The 18,121-nt window shown below is 46.5% G+C and overlaps 2 protein-coding genes across 2 annotated transcripts; both read left to right on the plus strand.

Annotated features, from left to right (window-relative positions):
* Positions 1–11,842: 11,842 nt before the first annotated feature.
* On the plus strand, positions 11,843–13,227 carry LOC123147162 (26 kDa endochitinase 1-like). Its single transcript, XM_044566395.1, has one exon. It carries the CDS (start codon positions 11,928–11,930, stop codon positions 12,879–12,881), a length of 954 nt encoding a protein of 317 aa, XP_044422330.1. The 5' UTR covers positions 11,843–11,927; the 3' UTR covers positions 12,882–13,227.
* A 2,518-nt stretch (positions 13,228–15,745) lies between these two features.
* On the plus strand, positions 15,746–16,794 carry LOC123149767 (26 kDa endochitinase 2). The gene has a single exon (XM_044569495.1). The coding sequence runs from the start codon at positions 15,856–15,858 to the stop codon at positions 16,654–16,656; it is 801 nt and encodes a 266-aa protein (XP_044425430.1). The 5' UTR covers positions 15,746–15,855; the 3' UTR covers positions 16,657–16,794.
* Positions 16,795–18,121: the final 1,327 nt, after the last annotated feature.

Raw genomic sequence — 18,121 nt, forward strand, 5'->3', positions numbered from 1 at the left:
GAGGAGTCCATCCTCCCCAAGGCACCTCGGAGGTGCCTTCCCCCTCGAGGACTCTTCCCTCTAGGGTTCCCTAGGCGCATGGGCCTCTTGGGGCTGGTGCCCTTGGCCCATGTAGGCCAAGGCGCACCCCCTACAGCCCATGTGGCCCCCCGGGGCAGGTGGCCCCACCCGGTGGGCCCCCGGGACCCTTCCGGTGGTCCCGGTACAATACCGATGACCCCGAAACTTGTCCCGATGGCCGAAACAGGACTTCCTATATATAAATCTTTACCTCCGGACCATTCCGGAACTCCTCGTGACGTCCGGGATCTCATCCGGGACTCCGAACAACATTCGGTAACCACATACAAGCTTCCTTTATAACCCTAGCGTCATCGAACCTTAAGTGTGTAGACCCTACGGGTTCGGGAGACATGCAGACATGACCGAGACGTTCTCCGGTCAATAACCAACAGCGGGATCTGGATACCCATGTTGGCTCCCACATGTTCCACGATGATCTCATCGGATGAACCACGATGTCAAGGACTTAATCAATCCCGTATTCAATTCCCTTTGTCTAGCGGTATTTTACTTGCCCGAGATTCGATCGTCGGTATCCAATACCTTGTTCAATCTCATTACCGGCAAGTCACTTTACTCGTTCCGTAACACATCATCCCGTGATCAACTCCTTGGTCACATTGCGCATATGATGATGTCCTACCGAGTGGGCCCAGAGATACCTCTCCGTTTACACGGAGTGACAAATCCCAGTCTCGATCCGTATAAAACAATAGATACTTTCGGAGATACCTATAGTGCACCTTTATAGTCACCCAGTTACATTGTGACGTTTGATACACCCAAAGCACTCCTACGGTATCCAGGAGTTACACGATCTCATGGTCAAAAGGAAGAGATACTTGACATTGGCAAAGCTCTAGCAAATGAACTACACGATCTTTTGTGCTAGTCTTAGGATTGGGTCTTGTCCATCACATCATTCTCCTAATGATGTGATCCCGTTATCAATGACATCCAATGTCCATAGCCAGGAAACCATGACTATCTGTTGATCACAACGAGCTAGTCAACTAGAGGCTCACTAGGGACATATTGTGGTCTATGTATTCACACGTGTATTACGATTTCCGGATAATACAGTTATAGCATGAATAAAAGACAATTATCATGAACAAGGAAATATAATAATAATACTTTTATTATTGCCTCTAGGGCATATTTCCAACAAAGGTGATGTCTTGCCTAGCACACCTGGCCGGAGGACCTATTGTTAATGTTTCCTTTTTAACAAGGTTATCCATTCTTCCCTAAGGAAATTGTAAGACTTATTCTACAAGTTATTCCTGATGGATCCTTCGTGTTTCCAAAGTCTGATCTTCACCTGATGACCATGTCAATGCTATCTCGAAGCATGTCAATGGTACTCCGATTTTCAACAGGAACATTTGAAGCACGATGCTAAATTTTATTTATCATTTATCCTAACACCGTTGTATGGGTAATTTCATGAGATTCCTCCCCCCCTTACCTAAAAGGTTTTCTACTTTATATCATGTCTTGGATATCATCCTCTGCTTGACTTTGGGGAGGATATACCCCTGATATATGTGTTTAAACACATTTTCCTTTCCATTGTTCTGATTAATTTGATAATCATATTATCCTTTCCATTGTTTGGTTTAACCTTTCTTGAGGTTTATATGATCTAAGCAGTAATATTTTCCTGCTTACGAAAACACCTCGGTGTACCACCTTATCAGTCAGACCCTGTTACTATTGTTGATGACACTTCGGTAACCACCGATGGACGGGAACCTTGCCTATTGGTCCGCCTCGTTCAACGAGCAGGAAAATGGTTCTCTTCGTCCCTCGCCCTTGGTATCGATGTTGTTGCCGACATAACTAACAGGCTACCCTCTGGCATGCCTTGCTATTGTGACCGTGCAAGATGTCAGCCCCCCTTCCTACCTTTAACCCACATGGTGGGCCCATAACCCACAGTTCCACAGGATCGAAACTTGACTCTCCTGCACCCCCCTGTTCCCAAGGTTCTTCCTCACGTGTGGCCTCGTATGTAATTCACAAGCCACCTTCCGAGAGATCATCAAATCTGTTACCAGACGCAATACTTAGTCCCGATTGCTTTGAGCCCCGTTCAAGCCCTGTTCAGGCATCGAACGGTTGCCTGCTCGCTCATAACTTCCCATGAAACCTCATTACTTGCTCTCAGTATTTACTTAAGTTTTAATTCGAGAGTTACCTTCCGCCACCTTCCCCGATGTTATCGACCAGATAGTCAACCTTGTAGAGGTTCGTTCTCCCGGAATAACCCCTTATTCTTTCGTAAGTACGATGGAACCCCCAAAGAAAAGGATGACGACTTGATCATGATGACCTGGAGTAGACAAATAAAGACTTCAACGTAATGGATCGACCTCTTCGAGAAGAGCAACCAAGATCGAGAAGACCCGTTAGAATTTTGTAACCAGAAATTTCCCCTTAGTCCCCCTCTTAAATCTCGAGACGAGATTTCTTGTAGTGGAAGAGAATTGTGACGCCCGGGTAATCAAGCTACAGTAATCCTCTGGTAATGATGCCACATCACCTCGATTATTGTTTATAAACTCGCGTAGTTCAAAACGATTCAAATTCAAATTTAAAATATAGGCAAACAACAAAAGTTTTCCAATATTAAAACTAAAATGTTCAATATATAGTAGATAAATCAGAGGCTAGGATAATATTGTAAACAACATTATTGAAATTTGATAAGTCATTTGAACAACCTCAAACAGTGGCTGAATACATTATTTAGTAACCTTTTAATTAATCTAAATCTAATGCGAAATGGTATTTCACCCAGACTAGTTTTTGGTGCTAGGATCTAATGCACTGCAATTTATGAGCTAGCTCCCATATTTTATAATAATCAATTAGGTGCTAAACATTAAAAAAACAGAAAAGGTATAAATAAAAGGAAAAGAAATATAACAAAGCAAAGCAAAGCCCCCCCCCCAACTGGGCCTCGGCCCAGCAGGCTACAGGGCCGCCAGGCCGGCCCAACCGCGCCCGCTACTACTCCCCCCACACCCCAAACCCTAACCCACTACCGCTCCCCCACTCCCCCCCACGACGCCACTCCCTCTTCCCCCTCCTCTCGATCCCATCTGGATCAGGGAGGCGCTCGACCCCAACGCCGCCGGAACCGCTGCCTCCGCCCCACAACCACTCTCCCCCATCCTCGACCTCCCGTGGCGCCGCCACCCGTCGCCCGAAGCCATCCCCGGCACCACCGGACCTTGTCGTCGCCGCCTGGAGCTCCTCTGCCTCGTCTGTCGCCCCGTCCTCGTCTCCCCCTCGATGGCTCCACCGAGCCACACCGATCCCCTGCCCGCCAACGCCGGTGAGGGCCATGCCCTCCCCTTTCTCCCTTGTCCTGTGCGCGCATCGGCGCCGACCTTCGTCGCGCCCGCCGCACCCCCCCTGTAACCGAGTCGCGTCCCTGCGTGCTCCCACCCGCTCAGGCCTGTGGCCGCCCGCGCAAGCTCGCCGTTGCCTGCTGCGACTGCTGTGTTAACACTGCTGCTGCTCGCGTTGCTCCGTGCCATCCCTTTCCGCTGCTTGACGCTCCGAGTCTCGCAACTCGCCCTAGCTGCCTGATGCTGCTCGCCGCCACCGCACACCACCGCCGCTCCGGCCACTGCCTCGCGGGAGCCGCCCCAACCCCGCTGCTGCTTCGCTTCGCCGTGCCCACGGCCACCTCCAGCGTCCGCTGCTTGCGCCGCGCCTACGCCCAGTAGCGCCCGCTCGGCCCTCGCCTGGGTCGGGCGCCCGCAGCGCCCCTGCGCCCGTAGGCCGTCTGCCCGCGCACCCGTTAGGCCCCCTGGGCAGCTGACCAGTGGGACCCGCCCTAGAAAACGAACGCACAAAAATAATAATTAAAAAAGAATTAAAATTAATTAATTAGTTAATTAACTTAATTAAACTCCTTCATTAACCTAACTTTAGTTAACCTGCTAATTAACTATTTAAACTATAGTTAGGTAAATCAAAGAATGACAGGGGGCCCACCCCTATTGACCAGTCAAACTTTGACTGGTCAACTGGGTCCCCTTGGCCCACATGTCAGCCTTTATGTACACTACTATTTACACAGGGCTGGGTACATTTAGCATTTACTATCTAATTTTGAATTAATAATGATTTCAGGAAATGATTAAGTCATTAAAAATTAATATAAATTAATCCTTAGCTCGGATGTAAAAACTTTGTACATGAAAGTTGCTCAGAACGACGAGACGAACCCGGATACGCAGCCCATTCATCCGCCACGCATCCCTAACCTATCGAACTCGCAACTTTCCCCCTCCGGTTCACCGGTCCGAAAATGTGAAACACCGGAAATACTTTCCCGGATGTTTTCCCCCTTCACCGGTACCACCTCATACCGCGTTAGGGCACAACTAGCATCACGCTTTGCCATGTCATGCATCGTCATGCATTTGTTTGCATTATATTTATTGTTTCTTCCCCCTCTTCTCTCGCTAGACACTGAGACTGACGCCGCTGCTACCCAGTATGACTACGGTGTTGACGACCCCTCTTTCTTGCCAGAGCAACCAGGCAAGCCCCCCCTTTGTTCACCAGATATCGCCTACTCTTCTCTATACTGCTTGCATTAGAGTAGTGTAGCATGTTACTGCTTTCCGTTATTCCTATCCTGATGCATAGCCTATCCTTGCTACTACTGTTGTTATCATTACCTGCTATCCTACTACTTAGTATAGGATGCTAGTGTTCCAACAGTGGCCCTACACTCTTGTCCGTCTGCCATGCTATACTACTGGGCCGTGATCACTTCGGGAGGTGATCACGGGCATATTCTATATACTTTACACAGTTACATTACATGTGGTACTGTTCGGAGTTTGGGGCTGAAGGGGCAGGTGGCTCCATCCCGGTAGAGGTGGGCCTGGGTTCCCGACGGCCCCCGACTGTTACTTTGAGGCGGAGCGACAGGGAAGGTTGAGACCACCTAGAAGAGAGGTGGGCCTAGCCCTGGTCGGCGTTCGCAGATACTTAACACGTTTAACGAGATCTTGGTATTTGATCTGAGTCTGGCTACTGGCCTATACGCACTAACCATCTACGCGGGGACAGTTATGGGCACTCGACGTCGTGGTATCAGCCGAAGCCTTCGTGACGTCAGCAACGGAGCGGTGCGTGCTGGATTGGACTGGAACGCCTACCAGGCTAGGTCTGCTTCCGGCCGCCCACGCAACGTGCAGGTGTGCTAAGGGCGATGGGCCCAGACCCCTGGGCGCTTAGGTTTAGACTGGCGTGCTGACCTCTCTGTTGGTCTAGGTGGGGCTGCGACGTGTTGATCTTCCGAGGCCGGGCATGACCCAGAAAAGTGTGTCCGGCCAAATGGGATCGAGCGTGTTGGGTTATGTGATGCACCCCTGCAGGGAAGTTAATCTATTCGAATAGCCGTGATCTTCGGTAACGGGACGACTTGGAGTTGTACCTTGACCTTATGACAACTAGAACTGGATACTTAATAAAACACACCCTTCCAAGTGCCAGATACAACCGGTGGTCGCTCTCTCACAAGGCGACGAGGTGAGGATCATCGGTTAGGGTTATGCTATGCGATGCTACTTGGAGGACTACAGTCTACTCTCTTCTACATGCTGCAAGTCGGAGGCTGCCAGAAGCGTAGTCTTCGACAGGATTAGTTATCCCACTCTTATTCTGGCATTCTGCAGTTCAGTCCACATATGATACCCTTATTGCAGTTGATACCAATGCATACATATGTAGTGTAGCTCCTTGCTTGCGAGTACTTTGGATGAGTACTCACGGTTGCTTTCTCCCCCTTTTTCCCCCTTTCCTTTCTTTCTGGTTGTCGCAACCAGATGCTGGAGTCCAGGAGCCAGACGCCACCGTCGACAACGACTCCTACTACACCGGAGGTGCCTACTACTACGTGCTGCCCGCTGACGACGACCAGGAGTAGTTAGGAGGATCCCAGGCAGGAGGCATGCGCCTCTTTCGATCTGTATCCCAGTTTGTGCTAGCCTTCTTAAGGCAAACCTGTTTAACTTATGTCTGTACTCAGATATTGTTGCTTCCGCTGACTCGTCTATGATCGACCTCTTGTATTCGAGCCTTCGAGGACCCTGGCTTGTAATATGATGCTTGTATGACTTATTTTATTCGTAGAGTTGTGTTGTGATATCTTCCCGTGAGTCCCTGATCTTGATCGTACACGTTTGCGTGTATGATTAGTGTACGATTGAATCGGGGGCGTCACAAGCGCAATGCACCGCATACCGGGCAAGCGTTCAAATCCTCGTACTCACCGCGGTAGAGGATGCAATCAATAGGGCATGCATGTATCTTCTGCACCTCTAACCCTAGAGGGCAGACAACCTTCTTTGCTTCATGCGTACTCTCGGGCAATTCGTTGTCCTTTGGAAGCATATTCTTTATCATTACCAGCAACTTTCCAAATCCCTTGTCAGATACACCATTCTCTTCCTTCCATTGTAGCAATTCCAGTGTGGTGCCCAACTTTTTCTTGTCACCTACGCAATTCGGGTACAACAATTTTTTGTGATCCTCTAACATGCGCTGCAACTTCTTGTTCTCCAAATCACTTGCGCAATTTCTCTTTGCATCGGCAATGGCCCGACCTAGATCATCAACGAGCTCATCCGAAGCCTCTTCTTCAGCTTCTTCCCGCATTGCCGGCTCAGCTTCTTCCCGCATTACCGGCTCAGCTTCTTCCCTCATTGTTGTATCATCATATTCAGGGAACCCATGGCCAGGATAGCTGTCGTCGTCCTCTTCTTCTTCATTGTCTTCCATCATAACCCCTCTTTCTCCATGCTTGGTCCAAACATTATAGTGGGGCATGAAACCGGACTCAAACAGGTGGACGTGAATGGTTCTTGACGTAGAGTAATTGTGACCATTCTTACAGCCAGCACATGGACAAGGCATAAAACCATCCGCCCGCTTGTTTACCTCAGCCGCAAGCAGAAAAGTATGCACGCCATTAATGAACTCGGGAGAGCATCGGTCATCGTACATCCATTGCCGGCTCATCTTCAATACACAGCACCGAAAACACCAAATTAATACAATACATAAAGTTCATACATAAAGTTCATACAACACTTAAATGCAACAAACAAATAACTCTCTAGCTAAAGAATTTAAATGCAACAACAAATGCGATCAAGATCGCAACTAAGGTAACAATTGATCCAACAGCATAATGATACCAAGCCTCACTATGAATGGCATATTTTCTAATCTTTCTAATCTTCAAGCGCATTTTCTCCATCTTAATCTTGTGATCATCGACGACATCGGCAACATGCAACTCCAATTCCATCTTCTCGCCCTCAATTCTTTTCAATTTTTCTTTCAAATCCTCGTTTTCTCTTTCAACTAAATTTAACCTCTCGACAATAGGGTCGGTTGGAATTTCCGGTTCAACTACCTCCTACATACAAATATCTATGTCATCTTGATGGGCATAATTTGTCATAAACACGAAATGCAACAAATAGTTTTAAAAGAGAATATACCACATCTGAATCATAACAAGGGCAAGGGCCGACGGGGACGGATATCAAAACCATGGCACTATGTATAACAAACAACGTACGGGTAAGATAATTATACGAGTAACTATATATCCAAATCACACAAACATCAATTTTTTATATAAAATTTCATGAATAAGAGGCTCACCACAAGGTGGTGCCGGCGACGGGACGGTGCGGGCAATCGACGATGGTTACGACGGAGATTTAGAAGGCACTAAGTAAACCACACCTACATATGCAAACTAAGTGTTATTTTGACCTCAATTTGCATATAAATCAAATACTACCACATATAATTCCTCCCAAATTACTAAAACCCACAATTAATCACTATATAAACCAATGCAAGAGCTAATCTAGCAATGAGAGATGAAAGGACAAAGTTGCTAACCTTTGTGATCATTTGAATGGATGGGGGCCTACAAATCTTGACAAATTTGGGGCAAATTTTGTGATGAACTCGAGAGGAAGAAGGGAAGAACAGAGGAGAGGGAGAGGGGAAAGGGGGAAGAACAGAGTGCTGGTGGACGAAGGGTTTATATAGGACGACCTTTAGTACCGGTTCGTGGCACGAACCGGTAGTAAAGGTGCTGGAGGGGCCCACTCTGACAACATCTTGGCACCACTCTCATTAGTACCGGTTCGTGGCACGAATCGGTGCTAAAGGTTTGCCACGAACCGGTACTAAAGAGCTCCTCCCGCCTAGCCGTTGGACCGGCACTAATGGACACATTAGTGTCGGTTCTGTTACAAACCGGGACTAATGTGTCGCACATTTGACCCTTTTTCTACTAGTGATGGGATAATATCGATGGGGTTGAGATAGGGAATTAGGGTTTGGACAGATGTGTTTTTGAGAAAAAGACTGGGGTTTTTTAGAGCAATACCACTAAGCACTTGAGCAACAACCTCATTGTGAACACCTCATCTCCTTTTAATAGTATTGACTTTCCTAAGGGACTCAATGTGATCTTGGATCACTAAACCAAAATGTAGAGTCTTGGAGTTGTCAATTCTTGTCCTTGACATTTTGAGGGGTCCACATCCATTAGTCCTTGCTATACCAATCATTGCTCTTTTCTAAAATCTATTTGCAATGAATATTAGATCAATGATGTATATGTTGTTATTAATTACCAAAACCACTCGGAGATTAGTTGCACTTTCATATACATGTTTAACATTTTCCAAACACATGATTAACATTTTTAAAACTTTAAAGTTTTATCTCTAGTTTTTCCATAAATGTTGTACATTTTTTGTATACATCACAAACATTTTCTATATATACGTTTAACATTTTTTGTAGTATATGATTAACATTTTTTTCATAGATATGTTTTGATGTCTAATTTTCCATAAATATTGTACATTTTTGTATACATCTTTAACATTTTAAATACATGATTAACATTTTTCATATACATATTTTGTTCTCTATTTTTCATATACATTGTACAATTTTCCTATACATTAGAACAAGTTTTTGTACACATTTACCACTTTTCAAATGCGCAATCAGATTAGTAATTTTTTTAGACATGTTGGACATTTTTTAAACATTCTGAACATTTTTTAAATACATGGTGAAAATTCCTCTAATACACAATGAATAAATTTGAAAAAAACGAATAACTTTTTAATGCACAGTGACCTTTCAATTAAACACACTATGAATGCTTTATTATGCTTAAATAAAACTGATTACACGATTTTTAGCAAGAAATATGGAAACAATATCACTAACACAGTGCTCTGAAGTTTTAGGGACACTTGCTCTAGGAAGGCAAGCGAGATGAACTGGGATAGCAATGCATGACCGGTATAATGCCGACCATCATAATATAGGAGGCCTGCTCATACTTACCGCCTTAGAGCATCTCTAGCAGCTACTAGAAGATCTCGTCCCGCAAAACTAGTTTTGGGTGCCCCGAAAATGATTATAAAGTTCAGGAACACCTCAAACAGAACATCCACACTATATTCATACTGTCGTCGGTGATTGCGGCGAGCTCATCGCGCGTCATCTTCAGAATGGGCTCGGTGCATGAAGAGATCGACCCGTTGGAGTTAGAGTACGCCTCGTCAGAGACGAAGTCCTTCATTGGCGGCAGCAACGACCCCGCCGCACCGCCCAGAGGAGGTGCACCATTGAGGTCGGTACCGCCCACACAACCCGAAGGAGGTACAGCACCGAGGCCTGCACTGCCCAGAGGAGGTGTACCGCTCATGTCGCCAAAACCGCCCTCCATTTTAGCTCCAATTGCTTGTCAGAGCGAAACCACCGAAGGAGTGGACGAGATGAAATGTGGCAGAGGGGATATGGTTGGGGGGCGAAAAATATTTCCACGTCCGCCGGATATGCAAGGCCTGTTCGGGCCACAAAAAATGCCCAAACCTGCATATGGGCCAGAATTTTCGGGGAGTGGGGGCCATTTACAACATAGGCTAGAGATGCTCTTGGTGGGCTATAAGGAGGCGACGTACAAGAACTTTAATAACGGGCTTGTCGATGGGTGGTGCTCTATAACATGGGACTGCTATGCCTTGCATTCAGCGAGCGCTAGGGGAGCATCGCTCAGAGTGACCCCAGACATGGGCCAGGCCCAACATGTGAGGCGGCGACACTCTGCCAGCCATGTGTGTTCTCATACAAAAGTAATTGCAGATGCACCAAGTAGGAGAAAATGCACATCTATAGGAGCCATGCTTAATTTTTTTTCTTTTGTTTATATTTTTAAATATTCTAAGCACATACATTTCAAAAATTAATTTAGTTAAACTTTTAAAAATGTTCATCCCAGTTTAAAAAAATGTTCATGCAGAGTAAAATGTCCGTACCATTTACTAAATTCTCACAGGGTCAAAAATTTGTTCTTGACATTTTATAAAACATTAATATAATAGAAAAAAATATTTGCATAATAAAAAATAAATGTCTGGTAACACTCAAAAAAATGTTCAAAGTGAAGCTCAAAATGTTTAACATTCGAAATAAATGTTCCACGTGTACAAAAAAAATGTTACACATGTATATGAAAAATATACAACGTGTATTAGAAAAGACAATGCCTATTTGAGAAAAGAAAAGGAGAAAAAACTGAAAAATAAATAAAACCGCCCCCCCCCTAAGGAAATCGATAAAAACACATAGAAATGAAAATGAATTAAAACACCACATGGAAGGTTCTAAAACCGGTCCATGGAACCTTCCCAAAACGGCTTCGGTGGTTGCAGTGTTGCGCCAACCTATTTAGTGGAGCACTAGAGGCGAGGCCAAGCTACATATGTCAATAAGCGACGCCTCGATTTTTGTTGTTGTCACGATTCCGTGTGTGCCATGTTCTTCTTCCTGCCTTTCACCTTCCTACTCCCACCCCATCGAGCCGCCTCTGATGCCGGGGTAACCTACAGTCCCCACCACCTGGAGCAGGAGGCACTGTAGCATGCAACCACTCCCGCTCGACTCGCCTCCTCCATCGCCCATGGCACCCCTTACGCCCACTCCCCCTCCAGCGACCGCCCCCACCATGCACCCGCACTCGGCAATACTCTTCGTAGCTTCCTACAATGATGTCACGGCTCCTCGGTGATTGCTTTTCTTCAGTTGTGATGCCGTGAGCAGCCACAGCCTCCCCATCTTCGGCTCGGTGCTACGCCTGGGAATTGGCTGGACATGCGAAAAAACTATTAAGCGGCCCAAGAATAGCAAACATGTACTCCCTCCATTTCAAATTAAGTGTCGCTGATTTAGTACAAAGTGTCGCTTGGAGCGGAGGGAGTACACATACATTGCAACGTTGTTGTTAGCTAGCTTGGCACGATCAATATGTATCGCCAGACTCCAAGGAAAGGAGCGGGAAAAGAAAAGAAAAAAAAAGTCAAGGCAGTGCGAATGCGTGCACGATTATCTGCTTCAACGGAAAGGAAGATAAATGATGAACTTCGAAAAGGAAAATTGGGAATTGCATTCCAGCACACGCTCCGTCCATGAATGTCCTGCGTCATCTATGGACTAAAATTCCACATGCGTGCATACCAGCACACGCTCTCGATCATGCATGCATGGCCAGCCGCTCACCGCCGTGCCTCTCGACCGGATATAAGCCGCCAAGTTTGATCTTTCGATCGCATGACGAGCAGGTAGATAGATAGAGAGATCAATCATGGCGATCGAGTAGCGCGACACCTATATAAAGACGTGCACTCCCCACCGCTTCTGCCACACACACACACACCACCACCACCACCACCACCACCACACTTGGATCACAAGATAGTGGTTCGTTGCTACCCACGATGAGAGCGTTCGCGTTGTTTGCCGTGCTTGCCATGGCGGCCGCCATGGCCGTCGCCGAGCAGTGCGGCTCCCAGGCCGGCGGGGCGACCTGCCCCAACTGCCTCTGCTGCAGCCGCTTCGGCTGGTGCGGCTCCACCTCGGACTACTGCGGCGACGGATGCCAGAGCCAGTGCTCCGGTTGCGGCAGCACGCCCGTCACCCCCACACCCTCCGGCGGTGGCGGCGTGTCCTCCATCATCTCCCGCGCCCTCTTCGACCGCATGCTACTGCACCGCAACGACGGCGCCTGCCAGGCCAAGGGCTTCTACACCTACGACGCCTTCGTCGCGGCCGCCGGCACCTTCCGGGGCTTCAGCACCACGGGCAGCACGGACACCCGGAAGCGCGAGGTGGCCGCCTTCCTGGCCCAGACCTCCCACGAGACCACCGGTGGGTGGGCGACGGCGCCGGACGGAGCCTTCGCGTGGGGCTACTGCTTCAAGCAGGAGCGTGGCGCCACCTCCAACTATTGCACTCCGAGCGCGCAATGGCCGTGCGCCCCAGGGAAGAGCTACTACGGCCGTGGGCCGATCCAGCTCTCCCACAACTACAACTACGGGCCGGCAGGCCGGGCCATTGGGGTCGATCTGCTGCGCAACCCAGACCTGGTTGCCACGGACCCGACGGTGTCTTTTAAGACAGCGATGTGGTTTTGGATGACGGCACAGGCGCCAAAGCCGTCGAGCCATGCTGTGATCACGGGCCAATGGAGCCCATCAGGGACGGACCGGGCTGCAGGGCGGGTGCCCGGGTTTGGCGTGATCACCAACATAGTTAACGGCGGGATCGAGTGCGGGCATGGGCAGGACAGCCGAGTCGCCGATCGGATAGGATTTTACAAGCGCTACTGTGACATCCTCGGTGTTGGCTATGGTGACAACCTCGACTGCTACAATCAGAGGCCCTTCGCTTAACTAATTAGTTATATTTATATAACCCCTCCAAACAAAATACAATAAGAGCATCCTCTCTCATCTAGATGTTGGAAGTTGTAACTATGGTTACATCTCATAAGGAACTCAATAAAAGCATCCAGTATAGATGCTTTGTATTGAGGGCGTGTTTGGTTGAGAAGTCTTATGACTTTTTCTAGTCCCAGGGACTAATCAAAAAAGACTCTCTAGTAGAGTCTTTTTCTAGTCCCTGTAGAAAAAGTCCCTCCTGTTTGGTTCCTAGTGACTTTTTCTAGTCTCTGGGACTAAAAAGTCCCTGAACCAAACACCCCCTGAGTTTTACCAAAAATATTGGCTCTTGCTTCGAGATGAACACTAAATGCTTCTTAAAGAGTTCAATCATGGCAAACGTGATACATCTAGGTTTAACTAGGTATGGTGCCTATGTTACTTAAGGATCAGGGGCAGATAAGATGATGTCTGGATCTGTGGAAATGTAAAACAACTTCGTTGCGCAACACAACCATGTTCCCCAGTTGCCGATTCAGAATCTGTGATGATTGAACCTTAGTAACATCAAAGTCCTCCGCAGAAACGTGAGATGGTAAACAAGAGTTTGTGCATCGATAAAATAGAACAGAGAAAGATATGAGCGTCCTATGTGAGTAACCAAGAATAGTAGCAGAATACAAGAAGTAACAGATTAAATTACCTGTCAAATTGCAACTTTAATGCATCAAACTTTGCTCGAAAAGATCCCATACTGGTAGTGCACAGAATAACCACAGTAGGAGAAGCAGCGAAGCAAAGAAATTACGTGAATGCAAGAGAACAGAAAGTATTGGATGAAAGAAAATGACACAACAGTGGCGATGTAGAATAGGAAGAAGAGTTCGTCAGACAAGAGGAAGGAGATGAACAGCAAGCAAAGAAGTAAACATATAAGGTCCACCCATAGTCAAAGAAGGAATAGGGCAATAGTTCATACGGCATATATGTATGAGACCGACATGCATAATCAACCATATTTCGACGTATTCACAACATATATCAATTACAAGTGGTTTTTCACGATTTTTCAGTGCACACAAGTGCACGACTCACGGCGCAAAAGGACAAAAATGCTACACGTACAGGCACATTGTACATGTTTTTATAGGTTGAAGGACTGCACGCTCCTCTAATTGCCCCCCCCCCCCCTATTTTCACCGGTGGGCCTGTGCGTCTTAATCAATCCACGGCCAATCAATGTTAAGCAACCTGTAAAACCCCCGTATAAGTCCGTACGTCTACCAAAGTTGGCAAAAGGACGCACGTGTGTGCCCTCGCACTTGGACCCAAATGCGGGTGCGGTTCTCTGTCCATTTGTTTCAATGGATAAAGAGTCAATTACACCGGTGGTGCTTGAACTTGGCGCAAACGGTCACTTTGGTGCTAGAACTTGCGGCATACATCGAACTGGTGTAACAAGTTGGCTCGGGCGTGCAAATACGATGCAAACCTTGGCTGTGTACGCCCGAGCCGCTGATTAGGCGCGCCAACATAGGATGGGTCCCGCCGTCAGTGACCCGAAGGCAGACAGGAGGGCGTGTGGCCATTTTTTGCGTAAACCCTCTTGAATTATTATTTTCCCACAAAAAGGCACTGTCGACGTTGGAAGATGGCATTTCATTTTTTTCGACTCTATAGCCAGTGGGCCCTGTGTGTACATACTGAGAATTATTACCAAGAAAAAACGGAGGCCTCCACGTCTCGAACGTGCGACCCTTGCCCATGTCACAGTCTGGCTGCTACACCATTTAGTCTTCACAACTTCAGATAAATTTTTGTATTCATCAATTTGAATATTAAATATAAGCAGCACATGTGTATTTTTCTATTAAATAAACATTTTAAATGTCCATATTTAATTAACAATTTTATATAATAGATGTGTGTATGTTTAAATATTTTTGTCTACTAATCATTGTTTGTATGTCTAACATTTATAAAAAATAAATATTTGAACATTATTTTAATTACTTACATTTCACAAATATTTCAAAAAGAATTAGCGCGTGCAAATGGGTTGCACTATCTGCAGCCAATTTAAGCCCCACATGTATCTTCCTTATACTACATTAACAGTTGTTATCCTTGTTAGACATCAGAATGTAATTGATGCAGTGGCTATGAGCACGAGCGCCCTAACAGTAGGTCGTCGTGTTGAATTCTAAAAAAAAGGTCACGTGTTGGAGTGTAGGAGTCTAACATATTCCCTTTTAATTCCAGCAAAAAAAACATTTTCCCTTTTAATTTTCACGTCGGGACTCACCTGTCATAGAACAAACAAAATAAAATACCATCTACCACGTGGATAGGGTCTTTTTTGTGAGAAATAAAAAATGTCGAGGTTTTTCTGCAAAAGGAAAAAAACAGGTCACGCACTTCTAGTCTTTGACAAAGGGCCCCACGCCACGCTGGCGGCCAAGTCAGCGTTGATTTCGTATCCAAGTGCGGTTAGCACTATATTTGCACACCCGAGTCAAGTTATTGCACCAGTTTAATGTATGCCACAAGTTCTAGCATCAAAGTGACCGTTTACGCCAAGTTCAAGCACCACCAGTGTAATTGACTCATGGATAAATGATAAACTCTGGAAAGGGAAAATAGGAATTGCGTTCCATGGACGTCCGTCCATGAATGCATTGCGTCGTCTATGGACTAAAATTCCACATGCGTGCATACTAGCACACGCTCTGGATCATACATGGCCAGCTGCTCACCGCTGTACCTCTCGACCGTATCTAAGCTGCCAAAATTGATCCGTCGATGGCATGACGATGTCGCCCTGGAAGAAAGCTCACGAGGAGGTAGATGGATAGACACAGGGTCGATCATGGCGATCGAGTAGCGCGCGACACCGATATAAAGACGTGCACTCCCCAGCGCTTCTCCCACAACACTACACCTGCACCAGATAGCGGTCAAGTACTCTGCTTCGTTGCCACGCACGATGAGATCGCTTGCGGTGGTGGCCGTGGTGGTAGCCACGGTGGCCATGGCCATCGGCGCCGCGCGCGGCAGCGTGTCCTCCGTCGTCTCCCGCGCACAGTTTGACCGCATGCTACTGCACCGCAACGACGGCGCCTGCCAGGCCAAGGGCTTCTACACCTACGACGCCTTCGTCGCCGCCGCAGCTGCCTTCCCGGGCTTCGGCACCACCGGCAGCGCCGACGCCCAGAAGCGCGAGGTGGCCGCCTTCCTGGCACAGACCTCCCACGAGACCACCGGCGGGTGGGCGACCGCACCGGACGGGGCCTTCGCCTGGGGCTACTGCTTCAAGCAGGAACGTGGAGCCGCCTCCGACTACTGCACCCCGAGCGCCCAGTGGCCGTGCGCCCCAGGGAAGCGATACTACGGCCGCGGGCCCATCCAGCTCTCCCACAACTACAACTACGGGCCTGCTGGCCGGGCCATCGGGGTCGATCTGCTGAGCAACCCGGACCTGGTGGCAACCGACCCCACAGTGTCGTTTAAGACGGCGATGTGGTTCTGGATGACGGCTCAGGCGCCAAAGCCGTCGAGCCATGCTGTGATCACGGGCCAGTGGAGCCCCTCAGGGGCAGACCGGGCCGCAGGGCGGGTGCCCGGGTTTGGTGTGATCACCAACATCATCAACGGTGGGATCGAGTGCGGGCACGGGCAAGACAGCCGCGTCGCTGATCGGATCGGGTTTTACAAGCGCTACTGCGACATCCTCGGCGTTGGCTACGGCGACAACCTCGACTGCTACAACCAGAGGCCCTTTGCTTAATTAATTAGTTATGTATAATCTTGGCCCTGGGCAAAATACAATAAGAGGGTCATCTCCTATCTACATGTTGTAAGATGTAACTATGGTTACCTTTTATGCGGAACATAACAAAGGCATCTCGTATGGATGCTTTGGTACGGAATCTTACCAACAATATTGGCTCTTGGTATGAAATGAACACTATACGCCTTTTAACGAGTTCAACAATGGCAATAGAGATGCCTCAACATTTAAGTAGGTACTAGGAAATATGCCCGTGCGCTTGCGATGGGAGAAAAATAATCAGATTATGCAGATGTGGTAGAGATAAAAAAAAGTCCGAATCAAATGTCAGGATGAGATAAGGACTTTTAAAATATCATTTCAAAAACTATGCCTGGATGTCATGATGAGATAAGGCACTTTTAAAGTCATTTTAAAAATTAAAATGTGATGGCCTCATAATGACTTGATTTCCTAAGGCACCACAATGAAATACTTTTTGGCTGAGCAAACTACATTGACGGACCATGCCTGAGCTATACTGATGAATGATGTGTCTCGTCTTGGCCTAGCGTACTGGTGTTTTTCATAACGAGTAAAACTATCGTACCAAAATAAACATAGTTGTGTATGGAGGCAAATTAACATTTAGTCATTTTTATATAGTTTACCAAAACGAACCCATATAAAGTTGTGTGAATTTTTTGGGCTCAGCGCTGCTCAGAAAAAGGAAACCTTTTACTTACTCTGAAGCATGAGACTAAATAAAATCGTAAAAACGACCTCTACAGAGCCCCTAATAAAACCTCTACATAAGTGACGGTTTGTTTTTTTCGTTATTTACGGAACTGTTTCAATTTTTTTAAATTTCATAGACATTTTTTCAGATTACTGAACATCTTTTGAATACCATAATTTCTAAAAAATCATGAACATTTTTAGTTTCACAAACATTTTAGTTATGTATAATTTTGGCCCTGCACAAAATACAATAAGAGCATCATCTCCTATCTACATGTTGTAAGATGTAACTATGGTTACCTTTTATGCGGAACAGAACAAAGGCATCTTGTATGGATGCTTTGGTACCGAATCTTCCCAACAATATTGGCTCTTGGTCTCATATGAACACTATACGCCTTTTAAAGAGTTCGACAACGGCAATAGAGATACCTCAACATTTAAGTAGCTATTGTGCCTGTGTTACTTTATGTTTTTTAATTGAACTAAAACAACAACACGAGTTATGGAATGGAGGGAGTAGCTTATTTGGTTTGGTTGGTTTGGACCCTACTATTTAGTCTTTGTTTTACTTTTTTTAAATACCATGAGCAAAAAATATTTCTTATAAAAATGAGAAAAACATAAAAATATATAATTCCTATGAATACAAAAAAATGTCATGCTACTTTATAAAACTGCCATGTTAATTTAATAAAATTCCATGAATATTGCTTTGCTTTATTTGGTCCATTGTACAAAA

This window comes from Triticum aestivum, chromosome 7A (genome assembly GCF_018294505.1).
Source record: "Triticum aestivum cultivar Chinese Spring chromosome 7A, IWGSC CS RefSeq v2.1, whole genome shotgun sequence".
Classification (NCBI taxonomy): domain Eukaryota; kingdom Viridiplantae; phylum Streptophyta; class Magnoliopsida; order Poales; family Poaceae; genus Triticum; species Triticum aestivum.

Bases quoted from the DNA above. Each gene is read 5' to 3' on its own strand.
- LOC123147162 (XM_044566395.1), top strand. From the start codon at position 11,928: ATGAGAGCGTTCGCGTTGTTTGCCGTGCTTGCCATGGCGGCCGCCATG.
- LOC123149767 (XM_044569495.1), top strand. From the start codon at position 15,856: ATGAGATCGCTTGCGGTGGTGGCCGTGGTGGTAGCCACGGTGGCCATG.